This window comes from Symphalangus syndactylus, chromosome 9, assembly GCF_028878055.3.
Source record: "Symphalangus syndactylus isolate Jambi chromosome 9, NHGRI_mSymSyn1-v2.1_pri, whole genome shotgun sequence".
NCBI lineage: Eukaryota > Metazoa > Chordata > Mammalia > Primates > Hylobatidae > Symphalangus > Symphalangus syndactylus.
Genome location: NC_072431.2, coordinates 82,705,540 through 82,729,458, shown reverse-complemented (window position 1 = coordinate 82,729,458; position 23,919 = coordinate 82,705,540). Strand labels below are relative to the sequence as shown.

The 23,919-nt window shown below is 42.5% G+C and overlaps 1 protein-coding gene across 1 annotated transcript in view; it reads right to left on the bottom strand.

The window, feature by feature from the left end:
* PKD1L1 (polycystin 1 like 1, transient receptor potential channel interacting) overlaps positions 1-23,919 on the bottom strand; it is a 177,506-nt gene that overhangs the window by 138,834 nt on the left and 14,753 nt on the right. Inside the window, exons 5-9 of the mRNA XM_063609574.1 lie at positions 22,725-22,837; positions 17,818-17,938; positions 16,999-17,216; positions 15,087-15,414; positions 919-1,084 (exon numbers count right to left, since the gene is read on the bottom strand). Coding sequence (XP_063465644.1) covers positions 919-1,084; positions 15,087-15,414; positions 16,999-17,216; positions 17,818-17,938; positions 22,725-22,837 — 946 coding nt within the window. The remainder of the gene's footprint in view (positions 1-918; positions 1,085-15,086; positions 15,415-16,998; positions 17,217-17,817; positions 17,939-22,724; positions 22,838-23,919) is intronic.

The following is a 23,919-nucleotide window of genomic DNA, read 5'->3' as shown; positions in this document are numbered from 1 at the left end:
AAAGGAAGAGGCTTGGGCCACCTGGGTTGTCCAAGGAATTGGGATTTCCAGTGAAAAGGGTAAAACAGGGTTATGTTTTCCTACTCAGGACAGAGGGCCAGCCATGTGGGAGGATCACCCAGAATCCTGATCCTCAACCTCATCTTATCCAATGTTCGCCTCTCTCTCTCTCCCTCCCTCTCCATCTGTTTTCCTTTCTCTCCCCTTCCTCCCTCTCTTTCTCTCTCTCTTTTCTCACCGCCAACATCCCTTCTCCCTCATCAGCCTTTCCCACTGGTGGGTGGGGTGTGGTTATGAGGACCACGGAAAAGGGTGAGCAAAGGGGCTCAGCAGATAGCGGATACCTAGAGCCAGCCCACACTCACTGTACAGGAGGGACACAGGGCTGCAACTCCCTGTAACCTCCTGAGCAGCCATGGATTTTTATTCCTAACACTGACCACATTTTAAGCCATAAAGACAACATCAGGACTTAAAGTTAAAACAGCAGAGAAAAGATTTGCTTATCATGCTACATTAAAACTAGAAATTAATAATGAAAGCAGTTCACAAAAGAGGCCACATGACATGTGAAAATTTTAAACGTAAATAATAACTAATTTAGCATCTGAGAAAGAAAAGAAGCTTTTATCTGAGGAATGCAAACCTCCTCTAAATGATCAGTCCCCAGAGGCACGTGGGAATGAGATAGCAGTCACAGACCACTTCCCTCCTTGGGCTAAGGAATCCTGTCTTGAAACTGCTAGCTATCCCATGAGTGGCTATAAATTAACCCAACAATGCCACACACAGGACACCGTAGCCCATACAGTGTATAGCCAATCACTAATCAATGTCATCTCTGTAAACCAGTGAAAATTCCTGACAACTTTGTATCAGCCCACTCCTTGTGGCCTCTTTTCGCTTTTAAAAACATACTGGTGACAAAGGCGGAAACAAGCTCATATCCAAGGTTACTGGGGTCTGAGTCTTCCTGGCAGCTGTTTTCACTTTGGCAAAAAACCTTTAAAGTTATATTTTGTGTCTCTGCTTCTTTGTAGGTGGAAATATCTAACTGAAAATGTAAAAGAAGAAAAAAAAATACCTATAAAAGCAAAAAGAAGAAAATAAAGATAAAAGTGGAAATTAATGAACTAGGGGAAAATGTGGAATAAACAAAATCTGAGAGCTAGTTCTTTAAATAAACTAATGAAAATTTACCCAACCAATTAAGGAAAGAAAAAGAAATAAAATAAAACAAAATAAAATAAAAATGATAGAAGAAAATACAGATACCAATTAAAATAAAAGAACTATAAGAGCCTATTTTGCTCATCTCTATGCAAATAAATGTTAAAACCTGGATTAAATAGATAATTATACAAGAAAAAATAACTTGAAAGAACTAACTAGAGGAGAAACTGAAATTCTTTTTTTTTTTTTTTTTTTTAATTTTAGAAGTGTTTTGGGTCTTTATTAGAAATTTGGTAGTGTTTTTGTGACCAGAAATGTATGCCATAGGGACTTAACTCTTATTTATATCAATTCACCTATGGTAAAATTATTTCATTATATGTTGTTTTTCTTAAACTCGCAGTTTCCCAGAAACTATCAACAACATTGAGGACTTATTGTATTATAAATTATGTTTATATGTATATAAAGACTTTCCCTATTTCAATTGCGAATATACAGATCTGTGCACTCAAAAATAACAAGCCTATTAGGACTCAAACAGCTATTTGTATACCCACGTTCACAGAAGCATTATTCACAATAGCCAAAAAGCAGAAGCAACCCAGTGCCCATCAATGGATGAATGGATAAACTAAAATATGTTTCCAAGAAAGTCAAATCTTATAGGAGACTCTTGACTTCACATCTGCTGATCCCTTTACCTGATAGGACCTAGAGCAGCTATTGTAAATCTCTGTACCTGCTTGCTGCTTTTCTACCTCATTGTTAGCCACACCCAGTTTGAAACAGATGAGGTATGCTATTTCATAACTAGTACATCTTTTAATAAGCATTTTTAATTGTGATTAAATATGCATATCATAAAATTCACCACTTTAACCAGTTTTAAGTGTTCAGTTCTGTGGCGTTCAGTATATTCATACTATTGTGCAACCACCACCACCATCCATCTACAGAACTCTTCATCTTCCCAAACTGAAATTATGTATTCATTAAATGATAACCCCCCCATTACCTCCTCTCCTCAGCCTCTGGTAACCAGCATTCAGTCTCTATGAATTGACTACTCTAGATATCTAAATGGATTCATTCTTATTTCATTTACCATAATGTCTTCAAAGTTCATTCATGTTGTAGCATGTATTAGAATTTCTTTTAAAGGCTGAATATGCCATAGTATGTAAATATCGCATTTTGTTTATCCATTCATCCATTGATGAAATTCTTAACAGATGAATTTCCATAGAAGAAATAGAGGAAGGTGTCAATGAGCCACTCCAACGGCAGTAAGAAGAAAGTACCAGTCCCAGAGGGTTAAAAAGGAAATTCTCCAAAATAGAATATATATTTCCGATGCTATTCAAATTGTTTCAGGACAAATAAAAGACAAAGAAAACTTTCACACAGCACTGATATCAAAGACCAAAACTATTGCACAAAAATCAATGACTAGAAATTGTTCTGCACCAGCCATTTGAAGGTGATCCAGTACCTATCTACCTACCTGTTGTTGAGGAGAAAAGCTGTAATGAGGCAACTGGAAAATTGGACTATTTTTCAAATGCATTTGCAAATGACTTTAACGATTTTGGCATTTAGAATCATAGGTCTTGCTGTTACTTTCTGAGTTATTTCTAGGTTGACCTATTCATTAAGTAGAACTTGGGTTCTAAGATTTAGGTGACTTAGTCCACTTTTTATAAATAAATAAATAAATAAATAAATAAAGGGGGAATCACAGTGAATGGGAGGCAGGACTAGATTGCAGCTCGAACTTGGATGGACAGAGCAGTGTGTGGAGGCTCGCATATTGAATTTTTGCTCTAGAACGACTGCAGGAATAAATCAGGAAAGCTGAGAGGACCCACAGACTCCCTGAAGTAAGTGGATTGCTCCTGCAGGACCCAGGAGACACCCCAAATACTGTGCTGGTATACATGGCTGAGAGACTCACAAATGGTTCACATCACAGTACTCTGTGCAGACAACCCCCAGTACCAGCCTGGTACCTGGTAGACTCGCTGGGTGGCTAGATCCAGAAGAGAGATAACAATCACTACAGCTCAGCTGTCAGGAAGCCACATCCATAGGAAAAGGGGGAGAGTACTGCATCAAGGGATCACCCCACAGGACAAAAGAATCTGAACAACAGCCATCAGCCCTAGACCTTCCCTCTGACAGAGCCTACCCAAATGAGAAGGAACCAGAAAACCAACTCTGGTAACCTTGACAAAACAAGGTTCTTTAACACCTCCAAAAAATCACGGTAGCTCACCAGCAAGGAACCCAAATCAAGAAGAAATCCCCAATTTACCTTTAAAAGAATACATGAGGTCAGTTATTAAGCTAATCAGGCAAGCACCAGACAAAGGCAAAGCCCAGTGTAAGGAAATCCAAAACATGATACAAGAAGTGAAGGGAGAAATACTCAAGGAAACAGACAGCATAAATAAAAAACAATCAAAACTTCAGGAAACAATGGACACACTTATAGAAATGCAAAATGCTCTGAAAAGTCTCAGCAATAGAATTTTTTTTTTTTTTTTGAGATGGAGTCTGGCTGTTACCCAGGCTGGAACGCAGTGGCGTGATCTCGGCTCACTGCAGGCTCCCCCCCCCCCCCCCGGGTTCACACCATTCTCCTGCCTCAGCCTCCGGAGTAGCTGGGACTACGGGCGCCCGCCACCTCGCCTGGCTAATTTTTTGTATTTTTAGTAGAGACGGGGTTTCACCGTGTTATCCAGGATGGTCTCGGTCTCCTGACATCGTGATCCGCCCACCTCGGCCTCCCAAAGTGCTGGGATTACAGGCGTGAGCCACCGGGCCCCGCTCAGCAATAGAATTGAACAAGTAAAAGAAAGAAATTCAGAGCTCAAAGACAAGGTCTTTGACTTAACCCAATCCAACAAAGACAAAGAAAAAAGAATAAGAAAATAAGAACAGAGCCTCCAAGAAGTCTGGGATTATGCTAAATGACCAAACCTAAGAATAATCGGTGTTCCTGAGGAAGAAGAGAAATCTAAAAGTTGGAAAACATATTTGGGGGAATAATTGAGGGGAATAAACTTCCCCAGCCTTGCTAGAGACCCAGACATCCAATTACAAGAAGCACCAAGAAAACCTGGGAAATTCATCATAAAAAGATCATTGCCTAGGCACATTGTCATCGAGTTATCTAAAGTTAAGATGAAGGAAGGAATCTTAAGAGCTGTGAGACAAAAGCACCAGGTAACCTATAAAGGAAAACCTATCAGATCAGCAGCAGATTTCTCAGCAGAAACCCTATAAGCTGGAAGGGTTTGGTCAGTCTCTTCAAACAAAACAATTATCAGACAAGAATTCTGTATCTAGCAAAACTAAGCTTCATACATGAAGGAAAAGCTACAGTCTTTTTCAGAGAAACAAATGCTAACAGAATTTGCCTCTACCAAGCTACCACTACAAGAACTGCTAAAAGGTGCTCCAAATCTTGAAACAAATCCTGGAAAAACATCAAAACAGTACCTTTTTAAAGCATAAATCTCACAAGACCTATAAAACAAAACTACAATTCAAAAAACAAAAAACCAATAACCAAGGTATACAGGCAACAAATAGCATATGAATGGAATGGTACCTCACATCTCAATACTAACATTGAATGTAAATGACCTAAATGCTCCACTTAAAGAATACAGAATAAGGCCGGGCGCAGTGGCTCACGCCTGTAATCCCAGCACTTTGGGAGGCCGAGGCGGGCGGATCACGAGGTCAGGAGATCGAGACCACGGTGAAACCCCGTCTCTACTAAAAATACAAAAAGTTGGCTGGGCGCGGTGGCAGGCGCCTGTAGTCCCAGCTGCTCCGGAGGCTGAGGCAGGAGAATGGCGTGAACCCGGGAGGCGGAGCTTGCAGTGAGCCAAGATCGTACCACTACACTCCAGCCTGGGTGACAGAGCGAGACTCCGTCTCAAAAAAAAAAAAAAAAAAAAAAGAATACAGAATAGCAGAATGGATAAGAATTCACCAACCATCTGCTGCCTTCAAGAGACTCACCTAAGACATAAGGACTCGCACAAACTTAAGGTAAAGTGGTAGAAAAAGACATTTCATGTGAACAAACACCAAAAGTGAGCAGGAGTAGCTATTCTCATATCAAACAAAACAAACTTTAAAGCAACAGCAGTTAAAAGAGACAAAGAAGGACATTATATAATGATGAAAGGCCTTGTCCAACAGGAAAATATCACAATCCTAAACATTTATGCACCTAACACTGGAGCTCCCAAATTTATAAAACAATTACTAATAGACCTAAGAAATGAGATAGACAGCAACACAATAATAGTGGAGGACTTCAATACTACACTGACAGCACTAGACAGGTCATCAAGACAGAAAGTCAACAAAGAAAAAATGGATTTAAAGTACACCCTGGAACAAATGGACTTAACAGATATGTACAGAACATTCCACCCAACATATGCAGAATATACATTCTATTCAATAGTGCATGGAACTTTCTCCAAGATGGACCATATGATAGGCCACAAAACAAGCCTCAATAAATTTAAGAAAATTGAAATTGTATCAAGCACTCTTTCAGACCACAGTGGAATAAAACCGGAAATCAACTCCAGAAGGAACCTTCAAAACGATGCAAATACGTAGAAATTAAATAACCTGCTCCTGAGTGATCACTGGGTCAAAAATGAAATCAAGATGGAAATTTAAAAATTCTTCAAACTGAACCACAACAGTGACACAACGTATCAAAACCTCTGGGACGCAGCAAAGGTGGTGCTAAGAGGAAATTTCATAGCCCTAAATGCCTACATCAAAAAGTCTGAAAGACAATCTAAGGTCACATCTCAAGGAACTAGAGAAACAAGAACAAACCAAAACACAAACCCAGCAGAAGAAAGGAAATAACCAAGATCAGAGCAGAACTAAATGAAATTGAAAGAAACAAACAAAAAATCCAAAAGATAAAAAAACCAAAAAGCTGGTTCTTTGAAAAAATAAATAAAATTGATAGACCATTAGCAAGATTAACCAAAAAAAGAAGAGAGAAAATCCAAATAAGCTCAATAAGAAACAAAACAGGAGATATTACAACTGACACCACAGAAATACAAAAGATCATTCAAGGCTACTTAATGAACACCTTTACACACACAAACTAGAAAACCTAGAAGAGATGGATAAATTCCTGAAAAGATACAACCCTCCTAGCTTAAGTCAGGAAAGAATTAGATACCATGAACAGACCAATAATAAGCAGTGAGATAGAAATGGTAATTTAAAAATCACCAACAAAAAAAGTCCAGGTCCAGACTAATTCACAGGAGAATTCTACCAGACATTTAAAAAATTGGTACCAATCCTGTTGACACTATTCCACAAGATAGAGAAAGAGGAAACCTTCCCTAAATCATTTTATGAAGCTAGTATCACCCTAATATAAAACCAGGAAAGGACATAACCAAAAAAGAAAACTACAGACCAGTATCCCTAATGAACATAGATGCTGGAATCCTTAAAACACTAGCTAACCTAATCCAACATATCAAAAAGATAATCCACCATAATCAAGTGGGTTTCATACCAGGAATACAGGTATGGTTTAACATACTCAAGTCAATAAATGTGATACACCACATAAACAGAATTAAAAACAAAAATCACATGATCATCTCAATAGATGCAGAAAAAGTATTCAGCAAAATCCAGCATCACTTTATGATTAAAACTCTGAGCAAAATTGGCATACAAGGGACATACCTCAATATAATAAAAGGCAGCTATGACAAACCCACAGCCAACATAATACTGAATGGGAAAAAGCTGAAAGCATTCCCTCTGAGAACTCGAACAAGACAAGGATGCCCACTCTCACCACTCCTCTTCAACATAGTACTGGAAGTCCCAGCCAGAGCAATCAAGAGAAAGGAATAAAGGGTGTCCAAATCAGTAAACAGGAATTCAAACTGTCACTGTTTTCTGATGATATGATTGTATATCTAGAAAACCCTAAAGACTCATCCAAAAAGCTCCTAGAAATGATAAAAGAATTCAGCTAGGTTTCTGGATACAAAACTAATGTACACAAATCAGTAGGTCTTCTATACATCAACAGAGACCAAGCTGAGAATCCAATCAAGAACTCAACTGCTTTTAAAATAGCTGCAAAAAAAAAAAAAAAAAAACACTTACGAGTATACCTAACCAAGGAGGTGAAAGACCTTTACAAGGAAAACTACAAAAGGGTGCTGACAAAAAATCATGGATGACACAAACAAATGGAAACACATCCCATTCTCATGGATGAGTAGAATCAATATTGTGAAAATGACCATACTGCCAAAAGCAATCTACAAATTCAATGGAATCCCCATCAAAATACCACCACCATCTTCATAGAATTAGAAAAAACAATTCTAAAATTCATATGGAACCAAAAAAGAGGCTGCACAGCCAAAGCAAGACTAAGCAAAAAGAACAAATCTGGAGGCATCACATTACCTGACTTCAAACTATATTATGAAGCCATAATCACCAAAACAGCATGGTACTGGTATAAAAATAAGCACATAGACCAATGGAACAGAATAGAGATCCCAGAAATAAACCCAAACACTTACAGCCAACTGATCTGCAACAAAGCAAACAAAAACATAAAGTGGAGAAAGGACACTCTTCAACAAATGGTGCTAGGATAATTGGCTAACCACATGTAGGAGAATGAAACTGGATCCTCCTCTCTCACCTTATACAAAAATCAACTAAAGACGGATTAAGGACTTAAATCTAAGACCTGAAACTATAAAAATTCTAGAAGATAACATTGAAAAAACCCTTCTAGACATTGGCTTAGGTAAGGATTTCATGACCAAGAACCCAAAAGCAAATGCAATAACAACAAAGATAAATAGTTGGGAGTTAATTAAACTAAAGAGATTTTGCACGGCAAAAGAAACATTCAGCAGAGTAAACAGACAATCCACAGAGTGAGAAAAAAATCTTCACAATCTATACATCTGACAAAGGACTAATATCCAGTATCTACAATGAATTCAAACAAATCAACAATCCCATCAAAAAGTGGGCTAAGGACATGAATAGACAATTCTCAAAAAGAAAAAAAAAAAGATATACAAATGGCCAGCAAACATATGAAAAATGCTCAACATCACTAATGATCAGGGAAATGCAAATCAAAACCGCAATGCGATACCACTTTACTCCTGCAACAATGGCTATAATCAAAAAATCAAAAAATAGTAGATGTTAGTGTGGATGCAGTGAACAGGGAACACTTCTATACTGCTGGTGGGAATGTAAACCACTATGGAAAACAGTGTGGAGATTCCTTAAAGAACTAAAAGTAGAACTACCATTTGATCCAGCAATCCCACTACTGGATATCGACCCATTGGAAAATAAGTCATTATACGAAAAAGATACTTGCACATGCATGTTTATAGCAGCACAATTTGCAATTGTAAAAACATGGAACCAACCCAAATACCCATCAATCAATGAGTGGATAAAGAAACTGTGAGATATATATATATATATATATATATATAATGAGATACTACTCAGCTATAAGAAGAATGAATTAATGGCATTCACAGTGACCTGGATGAGATTGGAGATTATTATTCAAAGTGAAGTAACTTAGGAATGGAAAACCAAACATCATATGTTCTCACTTATAAGTGAGAGCTAAGCTATGAGGATGCTAGGGCATAAAAATGACACAATGGACTTTGGGGACTCAGGGGGAAAGGGTGGGAAGTGGGTGAGAGATAAAAGACTAGTAATAGGGTGCAGTGTATATGGCTCAGGTGATGGTTGCACCAAAATCTCAGAGATCACCACTGAAGAACTTACTCATGTAACCAAACACCACCCGTTCCCCAATAACCTATGGAAATACAAAAAAAAATGCTAATTGAGGGGGCTCTTGAGCAGCCACTTGCTCAAGCCTGCTCCCACTCTGTGAATTGTCTTCAATAAATCTGTGCCTACTCTGGCAAAAAAATAAATAATACAAATAAATAAATAAATAAATAAATAAAATCAATGACTAGAAGCCAACGCCATTTATGAGGAAGAACCATGAATAATATGTTAGAAAACTGAATGCAATAGCATAATCAAAAAGTAATTCACCAAAATCAAGTGTTCTTCACCCCTAGGAATTCAAGAATGAGTCGATAAGATATTGGCTAATATAACACATGAGATTTGGAGTTCTAAAGAAGCAAAGAAAAAAGTTATAAAATCAACTTCACAGATGCTGGAGAGAATTTAACAAAATCAACGACTCTTATTTTTTTTAAGTCTTCATTAAGAGAGGAAAAGATGAAAACTTCCTTTACATGATAAATTATATCTGTCAAAAATCTAGTATCAAGTTTAATGTAACAATGTCACCGCCTGATGGGTTCTTCTTTCCCACTTCCCTGAAAAAAGACTAATGAGACCAGCAGGTGTTGCAGCAAAGAATGTAATAATCACAGGCCTGCTGAGCAAGGAGAACAGGGAGAAAGTTCTCAAACCTGTCTCCCCCAGAATTTGGAGGCTGGGTTTTGTAAAAGTAGTTTTTAAAAAGTACTTTCCCAGCAGGGTTCTGGGAAACTGGAACAAATGATTGGCTGAACAATTGGGATGAAATCACAGGAGCATCTCAAACTGTCTTTGTGCAGCTGAGTTAGTTCCTTGGCAGGGATGTGAGGGGGTAGTCTTAGAACTAAATGGTGTCTCTTGGTCTACTGAAATGTTAAATCTAAAAAATATCTCAAAATCAGATCTTTAGGTTTCACAATAGTGATGTTATTTATAGGAGTAGTTGGGAAAGTTACACATTTTGCAACCCTCAGTTACATGACTCTGGGGCAACAGACAACCTATAGAAACACAAACTAAGCAATGGCAGGTTATGGTTTAATGCTTACTCATTAGCAAAGTCCAAACCCCTATCATAATTTTAACCTTGCCTTATGAATGTGGCTTTAATCTTCAGACAAGGAGGGTGCCAGTTTCGTTTGCCTCCAAGTTTAATGATAAACCTAATCCTTCTCATAGTTATCTTGGCCTCTGCATTACAGTAAGCAAGAAAAATATTTAGTCTGTGAAGTTAGAAGCAAGATGGAGTCAGTCATGCTAGATCGCTCTTATTACTTATAATTCTGCAAAAGCAGTTCAAAAACACTGGAAGGATTTTTTTTTTTTTTTTTTTTTGGAGACAGAGTCTTGCTCTGTGTCCCAGCTGCAGTGCAGTGGCATGATCTCAGCTCACTGCAACATCCGCCTCCTGGGTTCAAGCAATTTTCTGCCTCAGCCTCCGAGTAGCTGGGATTACAGGCGCCCGCCACCACGCCCAGCTAATTTTTTTTTTGTATTTTTAGTAGAGACAGGGTTTCACCATCACCATCTCGGCCAGGCTGGTCTTGAACTCCTGACCTTGTGATCCACCCGCCTCGGCCTCCCAAAGTGCTGGGATTACAGGCGTGAGCCACCATGCCCGGCCTAACACTGGAAGGATCTTGAGACTGACATGCCCATTATCATCTATCTCATTTAACACTGTTCTGGCGGTATCAGCCATTGTAATTAAACAAGAGAAAGAAACTGGAGGGGTCAAATTGGAAATGGGAGGTTGATAATCACCATTCATAATTAATATGTTTACATAGCTGAAAAACACTAAAGAATACACTTCAAGATAACTATAAACAACCTGAGAATTCAGTGAAAAAGAAGAGGACCTAAAATCAACAGCAAATAGCAGCAGCTTTTCTATATACCAATGACAACCAGTTTGGGGACAAAATGGAAAAAAAATGGGAAAAAATATCCCTTTTATAATACAGTAGTGCAAAAAATAAAATATCATACAAGAAACAGGTAAATTCTACACAAAGAAATGTTCAGGCCGAGCGCAGTGGTTCATGTCTGTAATCCCAACACTTTGGGAGGCTGAGGCTGTAGGAACACTTGAGGCCAGGAGTTCGAGACCAGCCTGGTCAATACAGTGAGACTCCTGTCTCTATAAAAACAGAAAAGAAAATAAAAAACAGAAATGTTTAAAATACTTTTAAAGAAAGATGCACGGAAAAATGGACAGGAACAGGGCAGTTCATGCAGGGGGAGACTCTTAAATATAAAGACTCTACATAAATTAATTTATATATTAAACATTTGTAAATGAAAAATAAAATTCTAAGCCCTCCAACCTACTGAATGGACCTCTCCTTTTGGCCAAGGGCATTCCAAAGTTAACCTGAAAGATGAGTTCAGGCCACAGTGGGAAGGGAGGGTCAGACATGCCCCACGATACCCTCCTGCCTCTGGAATTCAGGCACAACTGACCAGCATTAACATTTAAACAGAGACCTTAAGAATGACAAAACAGACTTTTTGCAGCAATAAGATACCAACAGGACAGATAGCAGGCCCTGAAAGAAATCAAAGTATTTTGCCCCAAAATATATTTGACACTTTGAAATTGTCCTACAAAGAGAGGAGGACCCAAAATCAACAGCAAATAGCAGCAGCTTTTCTATATACCAATGACAACCAGTTTGGGGACAAAATGGGAAAAAATATCCCTCTTATAATACAATAGTGCAAAAAATAAAATATCATACAAGAAACATGTAAATTCCATATAAAGAAATGTTCAGGCCGGGCGCAGTGGTTCATGCCTGTAATCCCAACACTTTGGGAGGCTGAGGCTGTAGGATCACTTGAGGCCAGGAGTTCAGGGAAAAATTTATGTTCTGTAGAGAATTTCCTTCCCTTTCCAGATCTTTTCCCGATCCAGGACAGAATTAACTGAGTCTGGCACCTTTTAAAGGCTGATAAGAAACATTTACAATCTATTCTCTCTGAAGGCTGCTACCTGGAGGCTTTGTCTGCATGTTAAAAACTTTGGTCTTCACCACCACTTATTTTCACCCTGACACTCCTTTCTATTGATTCCAGGTCTTTAGGTAATAACTTAACTCTTTCAACCAATTGCCAATCAGAAAATCTTTGTATCCACCTATGACCTGAAAGCCTCCCCCCACCCCCATCTTTGAGTTGTCCCACCTTTCCGCGCAGAACCAATGTGCATTTTAGATGTATTGATTGATGTCTTACGTCTCCGTAAAATGTATAAAACCAAGCTGTAGCATGACCACCTTGGGCACAAGTTCTTAGGACCTCTTGGAGCTGTGCCTCAGGCCATGGTCACTCATATTTGGCTCAGAATAAATCTATTCAAAAATTTTACTTAGTTTGATTCTTTTCATCAACACATGATTTAAATAAAAATACCAATAAGATATTTTTATACTAGTCAGTGTGAGTCTGAAGTTCATGTGGAAAAATGAACGAGCAAAAATGGCAAGAATAATGCTAGAGATGATGAGTGACAAGGGAAGCCAGCAAATCACCTGACGGCAGAGAGGAAACCAGCATTGGTAGAGGCAGCACACCCCATCAGTGTGGCAACCGAATTCCAGCATATGACACTGAGCCAAATGGGTGGCCATGCTAGAGAAGATGAGTGACAAGGGATGCCAGCAAACCGCCTCAGGGCAGAGAGGAAGCCAGCATAGGTAGAGGGAGCACGCCCCATCAGTGCGGCAACCGAATCTTCCAGCAAATGACGCTTAGCCAAATGGGTGGCCATTCAGGAAACAGTCAAATGGAATCTATAATGCAGGCTTTATGCCAGGATATATATTCAAATGCATTCAACATTTAAGTGAGAAAACAGAATAATAAAAACTCTAGAAGAAACCATGAGAGAGTTGTTCCACAAACTTAGAGTAAGGAAAGAATTTCTAACTATGACTTAAAACTCAGAAACCATAAAAAAGGTTGATAAAGTGTACTTAATAAAAGTTAAAAATTCCTACATGAAAAGAAAAAAAAACTATAAGTAAAACCAAAACACAAATGACAAATTGAAAGAAACAATACTAAAAAGACAAATTTTCTTTTCTTTTTTTTTTTTTTTTTTTTCTGAGACAGAGTCTTGCCCTGTCGCCCAGGCTGGAATGCAGTGGTGCAATCTCAGCTCACTGCAACCTCCGCCTCCCGGGTTCAAGCGATTCTCCTGCCCCAGCCTCCTAAGTAGGGCACGCCAACACGCCCAGCTAATTTTTGTATTTTTAGTAGAGATGGGGTTTCACTATGTTGGTCAGCCTGGTCTCAAACTCTTGACTTCATGATCCGCCCGCCTTGGCCTCCCGAAGTGCTGGGATTACAGGTGTGAGCCACCACACCCAGCCGACAAATTTTCTTAATAACTGAAAGAGCTCATTGAAACCCCATATTAGATGGAACTATGAAAGTGCTCTGCTTGGATGAATATGGTCATATACTGGCAGTTGACAAGGATGAACCTAATAAAATGCAAATTTGAAAACTTCAGAAAGGTACTGTTTTTACCTATCATATTGATCTCTACGTTGTTCACAGGAATGTAAACCGGATAAGAGTCCTAATTAAAAACAATTTAGCAATAACTATCAATTACAGATGCATATAGCATTTGAGGCAATAATCTTGGCTTTCCGTTAAATGACATACACATGTAATTATTAACTGCGATGTTGTTTGCAATACTGAAAGATCAGAAACAATTTCAATGTCCACCAATAAAAAGAAAGAGCTGAGTAGATTTGGTCCATTACATTAATGGACTACTCAGCAACCACACCAAAAGCCAGGGAAGCTGTTTCTGTGTAGACAGGGGAGCCTGTCTAGATATGGATATGCATTTAAGTGGGCAAGGAGTGGGATACTGTGCGTGGTATACTTCCATTTGTGGAAAGGAGGAGAAACAACATTTATACTTGCTTATACACATAAAAGAAATAAGAAGTAGAAGGCAGTAGTTGACTGTGGGTCAATAGCAAAGAACTTTTTACTATATATCTTTCTAGAATGTGGTAGTTTACACCATGAGAATGTACCATGTTCAAAAAGTGACTTTAAAAAAAAGGGAGGCAGGGGGAAGATGCAGTGGCTCATACCTGTAATCCCCGCACTTTGGGAGGCCCAGGCAGACAGATCACTTGAGGTCAGGAGTTTGAGACCAGCTAGGCCAATATAGTGAAACCCATCTCTACCAAAAATACAAAAAATTAGCTGGGCATGGTGGTGCACACCTGTAATCCCAGCTACTTGGGAGGCAGAGGCGGGAGGATCCCTTGAACCTGGGAGGTGGAGGTTGCAGTGAGCCGAGATTGCACCACTGCACTCCAGCCTGGGCAACAGAACAAGACTTTGTCTCAAAAAAAAAGGAAGAAAGAACGAAAGAAAAAAAAAGAAAAAATTAAATCCTATCCATAAGTGGAAAAGTATCAGAACTCTCCACTCACCCTCCACCCCCAGTCATCATCTCTAGGGGTTTAGTAGTTGTCTGAGTAGAAAGGGTCCAACACTGGAATGTAAAAAATTTTTTCTTACTTTTGTTGAGACTACAAAATGTTGGAAATTTTAGTGCAAAAGAATTCATATAGAACATTGTGTGTGTGTATATGTGTGTGCATGAACTTGAAGGACAATTCAAGTAATTTCTCAATAGTTATTATTTTTAGAATTCTGCTTCTGTGTAGGATGAAGCACCAGTACATTAGCTTTGGGACCTCAGGGCAAATCCCCAGCCTCACCACCTCTACCTCACAAGGCAGGTAGAAAGACTAAATGCAATGAAGTATGGTAGAGTCGGTCACAGTGCAAAACACATTGCACAAATCCACCTACGTCTGCAGTGCGCCACTGAACTACTATTCTTGGAGCCAGGAAGGTTGGCTGGGTCCAGAGAAATGGAATGCAGTTTCTTTTCTTTTCCCAATACTGCCTCTTGAGTCCCCTAGCTCAGGATCTCCTTCCCAGGCTCCTGAAAGGACACCGTGCACCTTACCTTTTGAGTACTGGTGGTAGGCAGTCACCGCCATTGCCTCAGACATGATGTGTAGCCTCATTTCAACCCCAGAACTGTCCCTGAAATCCATCATCAGACAGAGAGCTTCTCCAGAAGCCATATGAACACAGAATCCCAGATTTGGAGGTGCCCGAGCTTCCATTTCCAGGGAGCAATCGAGAACAGGGTTCATGGAGTTATCAGAATTTCGAGCTGGGATGGCCACAGGAGGATGCTGAGTAGGGGGATAGAGGATCTCAGAACCAGACTGTGATGCCGTGAAGCTGGGGGAGCGAGGAGTGCCAGGCGGAAGGCCATGGGAGCTGTGGGAGAAAGGAAGAGGCTTCAGATTTCATGACAGTGGACCACATCGCCAGGTGGGGTGGGAGGGCAGAAGCCAAGCAGCCTGGCCTGGGTCCAGCCATCTAGAAGCCAAGTCTGAGAAACCTGATGAAAGGTTTCACTTCCACCGGTTCTCAGAGTGGGGTCCCAGGGCCAGCAGCATCAGCATCACCTGGGCACTTGTGAGACATGCAAATTCTTGACCCATCCCAGACCCACTGAGTCAGAAACTGGGGTGGGGCCAGCAAGCCCCCAGGTGAATCTGAGGTCAGCAAAAATTTGGGAGTCACTGCTCTAGCTACATTAGTAATAGTAAAAGGTAGAGTTTCTCTCATCACTTATTTAATGGACATGAAAGATGGTATCTCCCACAAGTCACTATCTCCTGTGTTTTTGCGAAAAGTTGCCCGTGAGGGTGGGTGCCACCCTTTCTACATTTTTCCCTAGCTCCTTGTGCTGCAAATTGGTTGGGGAGTTGGGAATAGTCTAGGATACTCAAGTCTCAGCTTCCAGTCACACAGGACTTTCATGATCATCATTTATGTGTTAAAAGCTGGTCTTGGGTAACGCATATGGTGTTGGTACCATTACGTAAGATTAAAGAAAGCAGGAAAAGGAAGATCATGGAGGTAGAAATGGCTTAAGTATCTTAATGGCCAATTCTCATGCTCCCATGTTTTTTTTTTTTTTTCCCTCTCCCAGTGTGCTGTGCATGTCCCGTTAAAAATGCACACAGGCGGACGGATCACAGGGTCAGGAGATCGAGACCATCCTGGCTAACAGAGTGAAACCCCATCTCTACTAAAAATCCAAAAAATTAGCCAAGCATGGTGGCGGGCGCCTGTAGTCCCAGCTACTTGGGAGGCTGAGGCAAGAGAATGGCATAAACCCAGGAGGCAGAGCTTGCAGTGACCCGAGATCGCGCCACTGCACTCCAGTCTGGGTGACAGAGCAAGACTCCCTCTTGAAAAAAAACTAAAATAAAATACACACAGTCGGCCAGGTGCAGTGGCTCATGCCTGTAATCCCAGCACTTTGGGATGCCGAGGCGGGTGGATCACGAAGTCAAGAGATCAAGACCAGTCTGGCCAACATGGTGAAACCCTATCTCTACTAAAAATACAAAAATTAGACCGGTGTGATGGCGCACGCCTGTAGTCCCAGCTACTCAGGAGGCTGAGGCAGAAGAATTGCTTGAACCCAGGAGGCGGAGGTTGCAGTGAGCCAAGATCACACCACTGTACTCCAGCTTGGGTGACAGAGCGAGACTCTGTCAATAAAACAAACAAACAAACAACAACAACAAAATATACACAGTCAGACTAAGCTTCAGTCTCAGTATGTGATTGATGGGAAACATAAAGGCAACCAAGTGACATGGGTCCCTGATGGCAAACAGTGGCCAATTACGTCTACAGCATCGTAACTTGAAAGTCACTGGACTCAACTGCAACTATAATTAAAGCAAACAACGAAGATACTAAAATCACCAACGGATTGGGCATGGAGGGTTCCAGACTGGGGATGGAGAAGTGGTGCTGGCCTCCACACCTCCTTCACCTTACCTTCTGGGAGAAGTGGGAAAATGTGAAATCGGCCACAGGGGCACTCGCTGGGAGCTGGTCTGAGTGGGTCTGGCCCCCTTGGTGGGGGTCTCCATCTTGACAGTCCCAGGAAGCAGCCCCGTGGCCACATCCTCCACACAGCACAGCAGTCTCAGGACACAGCAGGAAGCCTCCATCTTCAGGCTGCAGGGAGCTGCTGCAGAAGTGGTGCCCTGGAGCTTAAAAGTTTAACAACAGTTCAGGGTTTATTGAATGGCCTCGTCTGGCATCAGTAGTTGATGTCCTCCATGCTCAAAAAGCCAATTTAACAAAGAGCCCCACTGCTGCTGAGGTCTCTGCTATTTGGGTGGGTGACCACAAATTGGCGCCGTGCATTGGCGCTCTGTCATGAGTGGTAGGATTCACACTTTCCAGCATACTAGCCAAGACAGTGCCCAGCTGGCACCAGCTAGAACTGTGAGGCATGTTTGACCAGGCATTTCAGGGTTGCTTAGTATCAGAAGTTCATGTTACCCCCTCAGCTAAGCCAGTAGAAAATTAGTAATTGCATAAGGTCATCTATAACTCTATAAAGTTGTCAGCTGAGAGATGGTGCTCTTACAGGCAGCAAAAATGTAAAGTCTATTTTCTCTTACTGTGGTGACAAATTTTAACGATGCCTTCAAACTGTCTGAGCAGTGTCCAAATGACTTAGAAAGGCAAAATATGGTTCACTGACAAACTCTGAGGCTGCCTACATACGGGTGAGTCCCCCCATATGCATCAGATGCTCACCAGCAGCTTTCTGATGAAATTCAATTGCAGGGGTTAGATACCAACCTGGAGAAGACCAGAGAACGTGCTGTCTGCAGTCCCAGTAGCACACAGCCGCCTGTGATGGAACCTGGGGCCACCACTGCTCCAGGCCCTTGCGATTATAATGAAAGCTTTGTGGGGAATTCTGTATGGGAAGGAAAGTGCAGAAAGAAAAGGAAACCCGGTCATGTTTCAGTCACGTATCTGGCTTATTTGATTACGAATCATGCCCTTTACCAGGCTTTGCTGGAAATTCCCTTGCTGTGATCGCAGGCCCATTCCTGGGAGTCAGGCCCAGGCTGACCATGGGGATATGATGTGGTTAGAAGCCAAACCAGTGGGGCTGCTGCAGGCACTCGAAGGAGAAGTCTTAGATGGAGTAGAGCTTATTAAACCATTGACTAAAATCCACGCCCACTGCTTCAGACAGTTCACCCAAAGGGGTGAGTCACGTACAAAACATGCTCTGTCTGCCCCATGGGGCCTGGACTTGGCTGGAACACACTGTGGTGCGGTGACCGAGGGGGCACCGCAGAAGGCCTGGTGGTAACTACTTGCTTATGCCGAGTGCACTCAAATCTATCAGGGAGGCAGGGCTTGGGAATGGGACTCAAGGACAGTGCCTCTGGCCAGCAGGGACGAGGGCCAGTTAGCCGGTCATCTTCGTGTCCCCCGTCATAGGACCCTGTTTTCAGCTGTTATCACCACCTCACCCTGCTGATGAGCCCCAGCAAGCCCTGCAGGAGGGGGTGAGGCACAGCGGGTTCCTTTCTCTGCGGCGGCTCCAGGCCCCACCTCTGGCAAGACCAGCCTTACTCTCGGCCTCCCTGCCCCCACATGGCTCCAATGAGGTGAGTGTCTCTGTCTCAGGCTGTGGCAAGGCCAGACCAGCATTATAATCCTGCATGGGAAAAATCCACGACGAGTATTTCCGATGCCTGCAGCCGCCTGGCTCTGGGCTTGCTCTGCTCTGCATAAGAGGTGGTGTAGGCACGTTGCAGGACACAGGCCCTGGGTCAGAGGCTCTGGAGCTCACACCTACACAAGAGTCATCATTCTAGTGCCTCAGCTGAGGCTCACTGTCTGTGTCTGTTAGCATGGAGCTCAGAGAATAGACCTGCCCAAGTGAAGAGTAAACTATTAGATGGTGAGAAAGAAAAAGAAACATTTTATCGAGGAATGCGAGTCCCCTTAAGTGATCAGGCCCAGAGATGCATTAAAATATGACAGCAGTCGTGTCTCACTCCACTTGAGCTAAATAATGACCTTTTGAAGCCACTTGCTAAGTGGGCTCTGAACTGACTGACGCCAAGTAGCCAAAAAATGTCATTCACCTTCTAGTTCAACAATGTCTAGCCAATCACTGACCAACGTTATTTCTGTAAACCAACGAGAATTCCTGAGAACAACTTCTGTAATTGCCCCCTTCCTGAGTGGTCATTTTTTCTTTAAAACTTGAGCCTCTCATTTGTTTTCCAAAGCACTTCCCAGTGTTTCCCATTCTGCAGTGCTCAACCTTGGCCCAAATAAGCTCCCTGTTTATTAATTTTGCCTTGGTTTCTTTCTTTAGGTCAACAGTGTGGACTGCACTTAACCTCAAATCCAACGCAACATCCTGGCCCTGGGACGCTCACAGTGACCACCATGCCACTGCCTGGGCCACCCCGTTTGTCCCCAACCCTCTCTTCACTATGATCAGCCTTCGTGTATGGTGTACCCATGACATAACTAACTCCATCTTAGAAAAAGCCTCCATTTATTTTCGTAGAGCACTCCGCCAACAAGGAGAAGATGTTTTGTTTAATAAACAAATAAAAAAATAAAGACTGCATCCAACCAGATAAGGACACGAGCACACTCTTCCACTTTTGGTTCTCACCAGAGGGCCCTGTGACTATAAAAGATTAGGCCTGAACAGCTCCAAATGGCCGTCTTAACTGCCACTTTATTGAAGTCACTCATGATGAGAGCTTGGCATCTGCCGCCAGAGGCTCTGCTACCTTCAAGATTTTCTTGTAAGACTGATGAACCCTTCGGTCCAGACTGGCACTCCTTTTGTCTTCTTGGCTCCCCCTGGACTGGTTCATTAACACTTTCTCCTATCTCTTTTTCTTCTTGATGTTAAATGTTACTTTGTTTGCTGTGGAATGTTTAACTTATAACATTTATAGGTTAAGTATACTATTATGTATGGTTTGCAATACTGACTGACTTATGGAGTGGCATCAGCCTGTGTGCCCGTGGCTCTGGCTGCCAAGTGAATGGGAAGTACTATGGAGAATTGCCTCCTTAGGAGCTCCACGTAGCTCGTGGCTTTTGTGATTGAATCACAATCAATAAAAGCCTGACATTGTGGAAAGACACAAACATGCATGGACCTGGTTATCTCTAACCTTGCACTACTCATGACACTTAGGCTCTGGGCTTGTGGTGCGGGGCTCACATGCTGTCCATTCCATCAGCTGAAGCCTACTTCCAGGCACTTCCAATGGCATGTCAACACAGATCTTCTGTCCTCCCAGAGGGACATCTGAAGTCACCTCAGCTGTTCCTAATGTGACGTATTTTTAGTCCAGTCATCATCCTAGTCACTTGCTTCCTATTTTTCCTTTTATATCCCTTTAGTTCTTAATGTAGTGATTTTCTTTAGGAAAACAACAACAACAAACCTGCATGTCTTAGCTGAGTCCTGGGAAAAAAGAAAACGGCACCTGCGTCTATCCAGATTAAGGTCCATGCATGTTTGTGTCTTTCCACAATGTCAGGCTTTTATTGATTGTGATTCAATCACAAAAGTAAAGGGCCTCAGAACAGGGACTGGCTTGGGGGTGGGGGGATTGCGCTCAGGTCTCAGGAGACAGACACAAGAGTACCCCCACTAGGCTTCACTCTGCTCACAGCTAAGAAGGTCTTCTGTTGCTAGGAAGGAAGACCCTTTCCTTCTAACCAAGCACACAGGCCAGAGGTTTGCTCACCCAAGCACTTCAGATTTGTAACCAGTGAGTGCCCGAGACAGACTGTGGCAGCTAAGCAGGAGGTGGGAGGTGGAGTCAATGAGCTTCTGCACAGGGACACCCCACCCTGCTCTTGTTTCTCGTGTGTATTCACAGGCCCTGCCTGCATTGCCAGGCCTCAGCAGAGAGACAAGAATGACATTCCTGTGGCGGCACTCAGGGAGTGCTGATTCCACTTGAAGATTTCTCTCTAATTGAACAGTTACTTACACCTTAGCTAAGTCTTGAAATAATTTCTCAAAAATAAGCTGTGAAATTATTCACTGGTTGACCCTAGCATTGGAGAAAATCGTTCTGCTCAAGCTGCAAAGAATGAGTTTTCTTAACTGGGGCTCCAGGGGATGTGCCAGTCTACCCAGTAGAATCCAAAAGAAGTAAGAATTTCACACAGAGATGCTCTACCCTGAAATGGATGCTACACAGGGCCTCAGCGATCAGATTTCCGGGAGACAGACAGACAAATCCGGCCATAAAAGGTAGGCTTATTGTTAGCAAAATGGAGTAAGAAAAACAACAGCCCTAGGCCCACGCATCCAATTGTCTGGGTCACAAACCACCGGGGGGGTCCAATTCTCCCCAGTACTGCTGTCAGCAAAGACTCGGAGACTGCAATGGTGGGGAACACAGTCAGGTGTGCAGCGTGGGCTGCCCTCACAGGTGGCTGTCACGGATTCTTCTTTTCCTAAATTTCCACCTAGGGGCTGAATCATGTGCGTCCATGGTCACAGGTTGGACTTGGCCCGTGGTCTCCCAGGGAATGGTGCCAGCTTCATGCTCTGCCCCGCCCCCTGTCCTGTCAGGCTTGAGGATTTTACAAATAAATAAAAGGAGCAATATTATAGCAGCAGATCAAGAGTAAAGATCAGGTGGATTGGAGGTAGATCAGAAAGAACTGTGATCAGTTTAGCTGTTCTTGGCAATATTGATGGGCCACTACCAGTCACTGCCTTTGAACAGTAACATGAAAGAAAAGTAGCATCAGTGAAAACAGTGGAACTGAATAATAATGAGGAAAACAAACATCTACATTTACCCATGTTTTTCCTTTAAGAAAGAAAAGTTACATTTGTTCTTTATATGCTTAAATGCTTAATTTCCATTAGAAGGAGTAAAACCATCAATTTCAGGTACAGGGTGACATTAGAGAAGGCCAACTATTTTTTTAAATTATGTCTACTTTAAATTTTGTATTGCCTGGTGCTATTGTGTTTTTTTAAATTGTGGTAGAACAATAACATAAAATTTACCATCTGAACCATCTGAAGGCATAGTTCAGGGTGTTAAGTGTATGCACATGTACATGGTTGTGCAGTACATTTTTGGGAAAAAAGCACATTTTTGGGACTTTCCCATCCTACAAAACTGAAGCTCTGTACCCATTAAGCAACCCTCCGTTCCTCCTCCCCACAGCCCCTGGCAACCACCCCACTCTCCTTTCAGTGTGTATGAATGTGACTACTCTAGGGACCCCGCGTAAGTAGAATTATAAAGGATGTGTCTTTTTGTGACTGGCTTATCTCACAAACCATAATGTCTTCAAGGTTCATCGAATGTTGTTTTAAAGTCTGTATGTTATGCACCATGAAATAACCAATTACCATCATGTTGAGTGCTTGTACCCAGAAGGCTCACCATATTCCTTTCCAGAGTTCATAATAGAGATGATCATGATTCTTGTATGACATCACCTTCTACGGCTCCCAGCATTCGGGGGTTTGTCATACTACCTGTTCTACTCCTGCAAATTAACTTCAGAACACCATTCTTTTTTCCATCAATTTAAGAGCTGCATTTGCTAACCCACCCTCAGACCATGTAGGAACAAGCATCGACTTTCACATCTGAGCAATTCTTTGTAAGTCCCATGTCATTTGCATGTTCAGAAAAGCAATATTTCGCCATGGTACATTGACATACCTATCAGCACTGTTATCACAATCCAGAGGCGCCTGTGTTTTTTCATTAACAACAGCCTGTGTTTTTTCATTAACAACACTTAACGCTGCTTCACTAGTTGTTTTCCAAATGTTCTGTAAGAAAAAATAATAAAATAACGTGAGAGAGCTGCTTATGAAAACCCAGTACATTTGGGAAAGTAATATTACTTCATTAACAAAATAGCAGTGGACCCCTGCTGTGCACCCGGCACTATGCTAGGCACCAGAGAAGCAACAGCGATGAAAGCAGACAGCTTCATCCTCCCAAGGCTCGCGTTCTGCCAGAGGAAGCCAGAAAGCAAACATGTAGCCATAACAGCATCTGCTGGGGCTCGTGCTGCGGAAGAATAGAGCTGCAGGAGGGATTTGTGCGGGGACGGGGCAGGGGGGGTGCGGTGCTTTTTTGTACACAGGGTCAGAGAAGGCCGCTCTGTGTGACGACATCTAAGCAGAGCTGGAAGAGGAGGAATGCAGAGCTGTGCCAAGGGTAGAGGCACACCTGCCTCGTTGGAGGAGCAGCTGAAGTCTCATGGGGCTGCAGCCACAAGTGGGCACCGGGAGAGCACAGGAGGTGACCTCAGAGTTACGGGAGGCCAAGTGGGGTCAGACTCAGGACCTGGAGTTTCATTCTGAATGAGATGGAGGGTTCTGAGCACAAGAGTGGCATGCTCCAATGCACAGAAGCAACAGTGTGGTTGCGGTACTGAAGAGAGGCTGGCAGGCATGAGTGGCAGCAGGGGAACCCCTCAGAGGGCTATGAGGACGGCAGGTCTTGATTGTGGAGTGAAGGCAGAGGGTGAACACCTCTGAGGCTATGGGGTGGCCGGGCTGGCTGCTGGACTGGAAGCGAGATGGAGCCCAAGAGAGAACTCAGAGACAACGCCATGGGGCTTGCTTGGCCTGCGCACACTGAGAGCTTAGGTGGGGTGGGGGCATTGGAGGGCAGGCGAGGGGTGCTGGGAGCCCATCTTGGTCATGAGGCCTCTGTTGACCTTGCGTTGACCTGTGCAGCTTTCCTTGTGACAAAACCTCAATCCCGGTGGCACCGGGAAAGCAGGGAGGTTCCCACGGCACAGGAGGAGGGGGGACACTTTTGGCTTACAGGAAGCTGGCTACCTTGTTTCCTACACAGGATGCCTGTCCCCAGACAACGCCGCACTGTGGACATGATTACA